At 41.9% G+C, this 12,028-nt stretch overlaps 1 protein-coding gene across 1 annotated transcript; it reads right to left on the reverse strand.

Annotated features, from left to right (window-relative positions):
• Positions 1-468: 468 nt before the first annotated feature.
• On the reverse strand, positions 469-12,028 carry LOC6584103 (transmembrane protein fend). Its single transcript, XM_002009727.4, has 4 exons — positions 10,651-12,028; positions 2,897-2,944; positions 1,245-1,496; positions 469-1,168 (listed from the first exon to the last, which is right to left on the reverse strand). The coding sequence occupies exons 1-4, from the start codon at positions 10,912-10,914 to the stop codon at positions 635-637; spliced, it is 1,098 nt and encodes a 365-aa protein (XP_002009763.1). The 5' UTR covers positions 10,915-12,028; the 3' UTR covers positions 469-634.

A 12,028-nucleotide genomic window follows, 5' to 3' on the forward strand; every position in this document is an offset into this window, starting at 1 on the left:
GTTGCATTTAGTTTGGTGTATGTAGTTGATTGGCCGCAGCCCCTAGATTATGTCTATAGATGTATAACTAGGATATGGTATATATATATATATCTATATATACCATATATATGTATGTATGTATATAGTGTACGCGTTAATGTATATAGTTAATATGTATATGTATGTATGTATATATATATTTAATATTCTATATAATTTATGACTGTTTTGTTTTGTTTGGCCCTAAATACTAAAAAAAAGGTAAAACTTAATCGTACGATTGAGCGAACTTTTTTTTCTCATTTGTTTTGTTTTGTTGTTTTTTTTTTTTTTTTTTTTTTTTTTGGACTTGATGTGAGATATTTGATTTGATAACTATATATGTTTTAATACGCACGTTTATGTATAGTATGCATAGTATAGTATATGTAAGCTACATATATAGTAGGTGTGTGTGTGTGTGTGTGTGTGTGAATGTGTCTGTATTGTGTGTGTGTGTATTTGTGTGTATCTATGTTATGTACAATTTGGGTGCAGAATATCACATAGTCAGACATAAACGACTACAAGTTCTCTCTCTTTTTGTTGTTGTTGTTGCTGCTGCTGATATTGCTGTTATTTTGTCATTTAACTCGGTTCGCCTTTTGAGCGCCTACACATGCAGCGTTGAGTTGTCCATGGAGAGCCGCGAGCGACGTCCGCTTAGGAGAGATGCGGTGTCCGCATCCCCATCAGAGGCCCGCTTGCGTTGCGGACGCAGAAACAGGAACATAACGAGCAATGCCAGGAAGAAAGCCAACGCACCAAAGGCCGGATACACAACGCCGCTCAGCTGGCTGGCCGTTGGCAATGCACTGATGATGTACACACGGTCTGTGGGTCGAGTGCGCTGCAAAATTGCTGTTGCTGCTGCTGCTGTTTTTGTAGTTGTTGTTGCTGTTGGTGGTGATGGCGGTGGTGGTGGTGGGGGTGAGGCTGCTGCTGCTGATGTTGCTGACGTTGCTGTGGCTATTGCTTTTGCTGCCGTTGTTGTTGTTGTTGTTGCCGCTGGCAGCATATCCACATTTAGGGGCAACAGGCTGGGATTTGTCCAACGATTGGCTGCCGCTGCCGCTGCCGCTGCTTCTGACAGCAGCCGATGTGTGTCCACATTGAGCTTCAGTGAACGCCGCATCAGACCCGTTAGCTACAAACAAAATGGTTTGACAATTTCTATCCTGTCACACACTGTGGTCAAAGGCTGTGGACTTGAACTGGCTTACCTTATGCTTGCAGGTCACCTGTATGTTGTACACTGTATCCGGCCAGAGTGACAGCTCGGCGCGTGCTGTGTCTGTGAGCAGGTTGCCCATGAGACCGCCGCCGGATACCTCCCAGGTGATCAGGCATTGACGCGATGCGTTCGCAATCATCTCGTCCCATCCGATGTCGGTCAGCACCAGGGCTCCCTGTCGTTGGGCATGGTGGACGCGCAGCTCAAAGGGCGCCAATTGCCTGTGGCAGTTTTGCCAACACTGTGGATGGTTTCGACATTAGGAAAATGGCAGAGCTAAAGCCAAAGCTAAGCGCAAACAGCAATAGCAAAAGCAAAAGCATAACGGTAGTAGCAGATATGTATATGTATAGATATACATACATTCATATATACATACTGATGTATGTATATATCGCTGCAGGATGTGGTGGGGCGGATGAAAAAGTCGCAAATTGCCAACGCAATTTTGCCAGCCGCCCGCAGCAATCGAAAGCAACGAGATTTAACCCATTAATGCGCCCACGTACTTAAATACGCACACAAATAACCGTTTCCCGTGCAATCTGTGCGCCAGATTTCTGGCGAATTTCATTTTGAATGTTTGTTTGCATTCGAAATGAGGATCCCTGTGAATGTGCTGCTATCGATAAGCTTTTCTTTATTGAGGTAGCTTAAAAACATAGCTATCGATATGTTTACGGGACTGACCATTGCTGCGCCAGTATTGAAAAATTTCGATGTACTTTTTTTTTTTTTGCATTGATTAGCGAGTTAATTGAGTTTGCACAACTATCGATAAGTTTTACAGGCATTAGTTGCGCTAGTATTGAAAAATTCCTTTTTTTGTTGCATTCATTTTACAAAAGCTTTTTTCTGTTTAGTTTAAATTGCTTTTTCGATTTTACGTTGGTTTTTGTTTTTCTCTTGCTTTTTTTTATTGGCATTGCAGCACTGGCATTTTCATTCTATTCTATTTCTGTTGTTTAGTTTTTTTAGCTTTGTAAATGCCCGTTTTAGCCTTGGCTAACAACTGAAATGGAATACTCTTCAAATTGAAAACGTTACATATTTGGAAAAAATGTTTGCGCCATGCAATCAAAATTGGTTATGTGAAACTTTTCAATTTCAAGTGATTTGAGGGCTTTCAAAAATGTGAATACAGCGGATTGCATATCTTAATTATCGCTAGACTGCCGTAGCAAAAAAAAAAAGGAAACAAGGTGTGCTTTAAAAACAAGTGCGATATTTTAACAAATTAAGTTCCGGCTTAAGAGCTTTCATAGAATAAATGTATAGATACATACAACTCCCTCGAAATTGGCCTCCAGATAGCACTTAATTTGAAGCCAAGTATATTAGCATTGCATTAAAATTTCATAGTTGTTAGCGAAGTATTTAGTTGGAGCGGCAAAAGCATTTACTCATCGGGCACATTAATGGGTTAAGGGATCATAATAATTATGAACTGTTGCTGGATGGTTTAGGAAGCCATGGCTTAGGGCTATTCAAGCTGTTGTTATCGCATCTAACCGCCGTCTTTGTACTTATCATTAAATGGAGTGAGACGGTGGGACGATGGGGCGGTGGGGGCGTGAGCGCGTGTAGGGAGCTTTTACTGATGCGGCTGCTGTTTGAGCTGGAGGCGGGGCATGTACTTACGCTTCTGCAATCAACGAAATCCGTGCAATAATTCCAATCCCTCGCAAACTGCAAAATAAAAGAAGAAGCATGTTTAGAGAGTGAGGCAGAGTGAGGAGAGTGAGAGAGTGAAAGAGAAAATGAGAGGGAGCCGAGCAGACGTATGGCAAAAACCAGAACAACACAAACAAAAAAGTTAGTTAGTGGGCGTGGCCTAATCGAATTTTAAGTAAGCTAGAAAAAGTAATCAGGCACAGCGCCGCAGGCAACTGGCAACTGGTAACTGGAACTGGCTCCGACTCTGGCTACGGCTCTGGCTCTGGCTCTGGTCGAGGACAACGCCACAGCATCGCCATTACCAACAATAGACGCAAATTTGTAACTGTAATATGAAAGGCCTGGCTTGGCTAAACGCAAAAAATAAAAGAACACAGAGATAGAACTCCCACTGTGTGTGTGTGTGTAAAAGGAAAAAAGAAATGATAGAGTGTATGTATGTATGTGTGTGTGTGTGTGTGCATTTGTGCGCGTGTGTCTGTTTGTATAAATGACCGCAAAGTTGTATGGCGAATTGAAATTTTTACGCTGTCGGCAGGAGATGAAACTGTGAACTAACTGGACATGGCAAATGTGACGGCAACTGCGACGCCGACTGCGACGGCGACTGCGACGGCAACGGCAACGGCAACTGCTGTGTGTTAAGCGGTGAATAGCTGGCTCTGCCTGCTTAGCCTTTGTCAACTGTCGCTTTAGCTACGCAGCAGCGACAGCTGGACAACGTCCTGGGCACTAAAGCAATGAGTGCAAAAAGGCCCACAGCCCGGATCTCGGTGCCTGTCCGTTTAGTTTATGAATGAGCACGCAGACAAATGAATGAATGTGCTGATGCGAACTGAGAATGAGAATGAGACGAAGACAAAGACAGAGACAGAGACAGAGAGAGAGAGAGAGACAGAGGCACATCGACTTTAACTGTGACTGTGACTCTGACTGGAACGAGATGGCGGACATCAGGCTAGCACAAAGGAACTGGCAACCAGCAGCATTCCGGATCGACTTCGGCATCATTGCCATCAACAGCAGCAGCAGCAGCAGCAGCAGCAGCAGCAACGGCGGCAGCAGCACTTTGTCATCATTACACAATAAGGCGGCCAGATAAACGAGCATGCCAAAAGGAAAATCGCAAAGACAACATATTTTCCGCTCAATTGAATTTTTGGCCTTTGCGAAACAACTTGGGCGATAAGTAACAACAATAAGGCGGCAAATGAATGAGCGACTGACTGAATGAATGGCTTTGGCAATATCAATTAGAGATGGCAACGTGATTTGATTGCCCATCAACATCGTTAGCCTAATTGTAATTGACAATTCAATATATTCACAAATCTATATCCACTTATACATACATACATACATACATACATACATATGTATCTATCTACAAACACATTGAGTAAGATTGATTGGGCATATTTAGCTCTTCTATTGGCTCTCATCTATATAATTTCAATTGGCACACAATATAAAACAATTATCTTCTCAAACTCATGCATAATTCAAATACTAATTTTTTCTGTGCTATCCAAAACTATTTCTATTCTGTTCTATGCCAATTTTCATAACTTTATCTTCTTCTTCATATCATATTATTCATTGTCTTGCCGTTATCTTCATATTTGACTATTCTTCCTTTTCTTATATCGTTTGTAGTCATCTTCTTTTTCCATTTTTCTTCTTATTTTCATATTTTCCTTTTCTATTTTTTACTTCTTCTTTCTAACTTTCTAACTTCACCTCACCTTATATCTTATTTTATTATCTTTTTCCTTATCATCAACTTCTTTTATGATCTTTGTTATTTCTCATCTCGTTTCTTATCTTCTTATTCTCTCTTCTCTCTTCTTTTTATATATATTTCTTCTCTTATAATTCCATCGTTTCTCGTCTTCCACATTTCATATCTATTTTCATCTTCTCTTTATATTCCTATCTTCTTATTTTCTTTTCTCATCTGTATTTCTTATTATTCTTTGCGCATCTCGTTCTTTTACAAATCGATCATAGACATATAGCAAGATACTTCTAATTATAATTAATTTTGGTATGCATTTATATAGTGCTAAGAATAATTATATGTGGTTTATTTTATTTTATTTTTTTTTTAATCTATAAAATTTAAATTATTCCGTTGCATTTTTAACTCGTTCAACCATGTAAAGTCAAAAATAAAAGACAGTTCTATAGAGTTACGAACCATCATATCTATATTTATACATATATCGAAAGTTGTTCCTCGGCAATCGTGAGTCTAGCGTGTCACGCTCTCTTCTCTAGTCGGGCCATGAATGAAGCAAAGGCACCACACACTTCTCAATGAAAACGCTGAGCAGGCAAACTCAAGACACACATAGAGCGTCCGTTTCGTACCGTAGGCCATATACCGTTGCGTTCCCCCTGCGCCCTTCGCTCTTCGCCCTTAGCCGTTCATCGGCCTTGCCCGTTCGAGCGTCTTGTGGGCTACCTGGCATAGTTGTTGTTGTTATTGGGCGATATAAATTAAACGCAGGCAACGAACAACTTTTACATGCAATTGCCCACGGAATTGGACATCGCTTCACACCCAGGCCACATAAATTACCCATCCAGGTCAGTTTTGAGGCAGTTTTATGAGCTGTAGCTGGTGCTGTCGCTTCTGTCGCTTCTGTCGCTGCCACTGCCTATTGCAAATGCCCGTTGACCACTTTTTTTAATTTTTTTTTTTTTTTTTGTTGTGGCACGTAGTCGCCAAATGCTGCGCTTGTCAATTATTGAAGCCCCGTCGAAACAGATTCCACCACCAGCCAAAGGCTACGTGCTCGGCATACGCAGCTGGCATTACGAATCGCATCCGAGCCTGGAGTCTGGGTCACAAGCTCACGCTGACTCGGAGACAACAGACAATGAGACTGACTGAATTTCTTAATACACACACACACTCTCTCTCTCTCTCTATCTCTCTCGCTCTCACAGAGCACCCCCAAAAAGTAGTCAGGCAAATTGCAATAGCACAAAGTCTTTTGCTGGCTGCCAAGTTTTATGGTGTTAATTTGGCGCTGATTGAGCGACGTTCGTACTGGGCCGGGGATTAGAGCCGGACAGGCGTGAAATTAGCCCGCAATGCACACGGCCGTGCAGTGCTTTGCAACCCTTAAAGGTCAACGCAATTGCATCAATGTGAACCCCCAAAAACTGGAACGTGACATTAGCCCAATCGATGCCCGAAAAGCGAATATCGAATCCCTTCGGTTCCAGTTTGACAACGTAAAGATTCACGGTTTTTTACTATGCTCAATCTGGGATGACTTGGAACTAATTCGAATGCATTTACCACATCAAAGGTAAATCGATCGATTAGACACAGTTTTCAAATTAAGTGAGAAATGAAAGACCCAACTCAAAATACAAACGAGAGGGAGAAAGGGAGAGGGAGAGAGCGCGAGATATCACTTAACTAAGATCTTCCGTAATCTTAAATGAAAAATGTAAAACACAACAACAAGATTTTATAAATTAAAACATACAAAATTTAATTATTGAAGTTCGATAATATTTAAATCAATAACAGAAAGAGCTATCGATTATTTGAAATAAACTCTGAAGGAACAATTATAAGTCTTCAATTCTTGTAGGTTCTGAGATTAAGATGCTCATATACATATATCATACATATACAGATTAAAGAATATAACCATATCAACTCAGTTTGTCGTCCTGATCAAGAATTTATATAGTAAACTTGATGGAATCTGCCACGCCTCCTTCTACTCTCTCTCACTCTCTCTCTCTCTCTCTCTCTTCTCTCTCTTCTCTCTCTCTCTCTCTCTCTCTCTCTCTCTCTCTCTCTCTCTCTCTCTCTCTCTCTCTGTCCTTCTCTGCCTATCGTCAATGGATTTGAAGAAACTTTGGATACAGGTAAAAATTCCATTTAAATTTTAAAGTAAAGCCCATCAAAGCGATTTCTTCTTAAGGAAGTGATGCAGAATTAATCAGCAGCAAAAAATATTTAATATAAATATATATTTTTTTTTGCTGAATGCTAAATGGACGTTCAGAAACAAAATGCAAATAGAGAAAACCAAACAAATTGAATTGGTTAACCTACATAATAATGCTTAATAATTTAATAAATGATGCGACAAACAAATAATGCATTGACTTCCATTCAACATCGCACACTCACACTCACACTCACACACACACGCACATACATACACCCACGCACACACATGCCGACAATAATGCATTCAAAGTTACATTATTTCACATTTCATAATAATAAATTGCATTAATTAACGCAATGGCAATCAGCAGAAATTTGCCTCTTCCATTAGATGCACACACACACAAAGGCCCTGAGCACTCGTTGGCTTTGGTTCCAATGGGGTATATTGGGTTTGGGTGTGTAACAGATGGAAGCTATAATAATATAAGCTATATAAATTACAGTAGGTATTCATATATGTATTCATATTCGATTCATAAGCGAGAACTCAGACAAGCTCTGCAATATTTCCTAAATATTAATCTTGCTATCGATAAAAAGCGCTTTGGATAGGAACTTGAATACATAGGATAGATATAGATCTTATAATTAGGTGAAATACTCCAAAGTTTTAGTCCTTTTGATGTCTGCCTTCTCTTTTTGCCCTCATCAAGTTTCAGAATTATTAGAACTAGTGCAACTGTTATCATTCACAATAATCGATTCAGTTTAAGCTAGATTTCTAAGATTCTAAACAAGCGACTCGGGATTTTCACTATTGTCAATTTGGTTCATTTGAAGAAAAATTACCATTCAATAATAATAGTTACCTTATAATAATTTTTAGAGTCATTTGTCATACTCAAATGGAATGATATAGAGATTTTAATAAATTTCTCGCCAATTCTATCAGACAATTTCATTTATAGAAATTCAAATTCATCCAAATTCTAGACAAGTCGACTTAGCTCTGATAGAGTTCTGATTACTTCGAGTAAAGGACTTTCTCCACACACGCCAGGATGTTTGGCCAGTCGAGCACTGCCGCACGGAACGAGTGCACTCATATTTGTTTCAATCACGTAATGTGTCAACATTTGTCTGCTCATATCACAGTCAGAGCAGAGCTTTCGACAGCTCTCGAAATTAACAGTTAAAGCATTATTAAATAGAGTTTCTGTGTGACAAACTTATTTTTGCAACTTATCTGGAATTTCAGTCTACGCTCTACACTTGAATAAGGCTTATCTGAAGTGGGCTATGCGTACATATAATTAGATAGTTAAGCTGGAAATTAAATCATATAGGAAGAGAGCGCATTTCCGTTGGTTTTCAGAGGCAGCAGGAGGCGTGGCAGATTCTATGTAGTATATACATAATCTTGGCCAGGGCGACGAACTGACCCGATATAGGCGTGGTCGTTTGCGTTTCCCTTTGAATGTCTGTCCGTTCGTCCGTCTGAGCACAGCAATCTCGTTGCCCATAAAAGTTAAAGACTTGGAGTTTTTACAAATATATGTACATATTTCTGTATACCACTACGGGTTTATCATATTTTCTTGGACTTTGAAATATCAGCGCAGGGTTCAGCATAACTCCTAGAGGGGACTTCCCTCAGTTCGGCACTTCTTTTGTAAGCTCCCTAAATCAGATAACGTCCCATTGCATACGGCTGCCATAGAAGTATTATTAGTATTCTTCTGTTACGAAATGATATACGACAATTGTGATCCTGAAATTACCTTCAGTGAACCCTGCTTTATCTGCGAGACATACGTAGAGATCTAGCTACTGTGTGTGTCTCTGCTCAGACCATTTCCTGTTTTCACTTTATAATTTTGGACTCGTTTATGTTATTGTTTTTTGTCTTACCGTTTTTCTGTCTCTCTCTCTCTCTCGCTCTCTCTCTCTCTCTCTTACTCAATGTTAAGTACATTTGAATACTAGTTTTCACAGTCATTGAATGAAATAGGTTTTTGTGCCCAACCCTCGACGCTGAGCGCGCTCCCTCGCCCTTGCCCTTGCCCGACGCTTGACAAAACACACCCAATTGCCCTTGCGGCATTGTGGCTCCTTTCTTGATCGCCCTCCCAGCTTTCAGTTTTCAGTTTTCAGTTCTCAGTTGCCTAATCTCTATTAGTAGCGCTATGACTGGCGTGGACCACCCAGCTGACATTGTCAACTGACAGAGGCAGCTACCTGAGAAGCACCAGCAGCAGCACCAGCAGCAGCACCGACAGCGACAGCGGCAGCGATGTCAGCGAGCAGATAAAGGCGGGCAGCCACATAAAAAAAATAAAATGAAAATAAGAAACCAGTGAGAACATTGCAGTCGCGTAGAAACGACTGCGTCATACCCTGTTTTGCTCGAGCTGAGAGGAATCCCGCCCGGGCGAGGCTGAGACTGGGAAACTTCGTGAGCGAAGCGTGTCACGCTGTCATCTCTTGATACTCATTAAGGGGCTTACGATGTCTGAAGAATCGCCACCTTCCCTCTACAGTAGAAACTAGAATGCCTAGGCAGTCACATTCAAACTGTAACTATGTAGCAGATCGAATACATATGTCGTGAATAAAGCGTGACACGTTGTCTCTTTTTGTATGCAATGATTGTCACGATGATTGCTCCAATCTTAACTAAATCGAATCTAATCACCTGAAAGTAAACATCAACTTTACAGAAGAAAATAAATTATTTGCAAGGCGTGAAAAAAGCGTAGCACACTGTCATCTCTATACTAATGAAGGGCCTACGATAACTCCAAAACTGTTCTCCTATTGCTTTAAAGATCGTAATGCCTAGTCATTGACTTGAAAACTGTTAACTTAAGAAAAAGAACATTAATTTATGGGGCGTGTCATGCTGCAATTTGTTGTATACTAATACAAAGATCTAACAGTGAATCGTAGACTGTAGTAGGCCCAGTGCTTCACTTTTATTGAAGGCGGATAATAGCTTTCAAAGTGTAGGGCGTGTCACGATGTCATCATTGATACTAATGCCCACATTTTACATTAGCATCTATGATGACTAAAGGGCAAGCTATTGGCTAGGCATTACAATGACTCTAAGACTAGACGCTGCTATCTTTAAGATCTACTGAAGACTTAAAAACTGTAATACTTAACATGTCAAACTCGTGAGTAGATCGTGTCACGCAATCGTCCTTTTTGCTAATACAAAATCTCGCAAAGACTCTACAGGCCCAGTCTACTGCAATGGCTCTCAAACCTATGGGTGATTGTCCAACCACCAGCATATCTGTTGTTTACTCAAACTTTTCACCCGTGTTAACCTGTGTGTTGCCTACCCACTGATGGGGGAGGGCGTGGCTGACATAATTAAACAAGTTTAGACAAACATGACGTGACATGAACATGAGTATTTGCCTCCGCCTACTTCAATGCCGTAACTCCCGTACCATCAATCCATCACCATCACATATACCCCACTTCAGTTTCTGAACAGAGTATCGAACTGTTTTCCCAGTGCCGGCGTTGCCCTTGTCGGACCCATTGTCATTGCCCAACTGGACCAGGTGGAGGGGAAGGGGCTGCAGCTAGAGTCACTGAGAGAGCCTCTAACCTTGAAGTCGCACTCGAGCGTCTTTCGTCGCAGTCGACCGTAAGAGGGAGCGAGAGGGTGCGAGAGAGAGCAAGGGAGTGAGCGGGCGAGCAGGCGAGCAGGCGAGTCCTACATACAAGTGTCCATCAAGTGCGTCTTATCTTTAGTGGCCTGAGCCGGGCTTACCTGCTGATAGCAGCTTTGGCGGCATCTGGTGAGCTGTTTGCTGCTGAATGGCGTCGCTGCTGCTACCGCCGCCGCCGCTGCTGCTGCTGCTGTCGCCGCTTGTGTCTCCGTTGCCTGCAGCTGGACAGCAGGCGCGCCAGAGCCAGAGCCAGAGCCAGAGGCAGAGGCAGCGGCAGCGGCAGCGTTTCTATTCGCATCCTTCGGAGCCTGGGCCACAGACTGGGCGGCAACCAGGACGAGCACTAATGCAATTGACTGGAACATTGTTGTTGCTGTTGCTATATATGTCCTTCCTCTTGTTATTGATGTTGTTGTTTTTGTTGTTGCTGCTGTTGCAGTTTAAAGCGAGCGTGGGCGTCGACGTGGGCGTGGGCGTGGATGTACAAGAGCGAGGGCGTACGCCTGGGGCGTTCACAGATTGATTAATTGATTGATTTTGTTTGTTTATTTTTGTATCAAGTGCTGTTGAAGTTGGCGTTGTTGTTGCTGCTGCTGTTGTTGTTGTTGCTGTTTGGTTAGGCCCATAATACGCGACGACTGTGACGACAGCGACGTCAACATTGACGTCGACTGCATTTAGTGAAGCAACGGACGCAGCGCGTTTTGTGTATTTCTATTTGTTTTGTTCTTCTTCTCCTTCTTCCTGTTATTGTTGTTGTTGTTGTTACTGTTTGCCGTTTTGTGTTTGTGATTTGGCGATTGCTCAGAGCTTTGGCTGCGCCAACAACAACACGAACAACAGCAATAACTGTGTCTCAGCTGAAAGCATGCTGCGATTGAAACCACGCGGCGTGAGAGTAACTGTAACTATTGCGGTGAACTGTGGACTTTCGTCTGTGTCGTTTAGTTTCGTTTTGAATTTACTTTGCGTCTTGTTGTAGCTGTTATTGTTGTTGCTCCTGTTGTTGCTGCTGCCTTTTGGGGTTTACTTATTGGTTAGTGTCCCGGGCTTCTTGAAGGGGCTGGGGGATGTGAGGCAAGCGTTCTGGGGCGCTGGTTTAACTAACAACATGTGCCGTGGCCCTGACTCCAGGTCTGCGCACCTTGTTTGAGTTTGTTTTTTTTTTCTGTGTGTGTGTGTTGTTTTTTTATATCAGGTAAGTTGGCACTGGCACCATAACAAAAACACAAACAAACAACACACGACAACAATAAATAAAACGTGCACACACAACGAGAGCAGAGCAGAGCAGCAGAAGCAGCAAAAAACAAAAAAAAATGCACACACAAATAAATAACAACACTAGCGACAAGGCGACAAACGACTGCGACTTCGACTTCGACGGCGACTGCGACAGCGACAGTGACAATGGCTGAGGGCGAAGGCGAGGCCAACCAACGTCGTCGAGGATAAATGCTGCACTAACGGAAAACGAAA

Source organism: Drosophila mojavensis, unplaced genomic scaffold, assembly GCF_018153725.1.
Source record: "Drosophila mojavensis isolate 15081-1352.22 unplaced genomic scaffold, ASM1815372v1 contig_136, whole genome shotgun sequence".
Classification (NCBI taxonomy): domain Eukaryota; kingdom Metazoa; phylum Arthropoda; class Insecta; order Diptera; family Drosophilidae; genus Drosophila; species Drosophila mojavensis.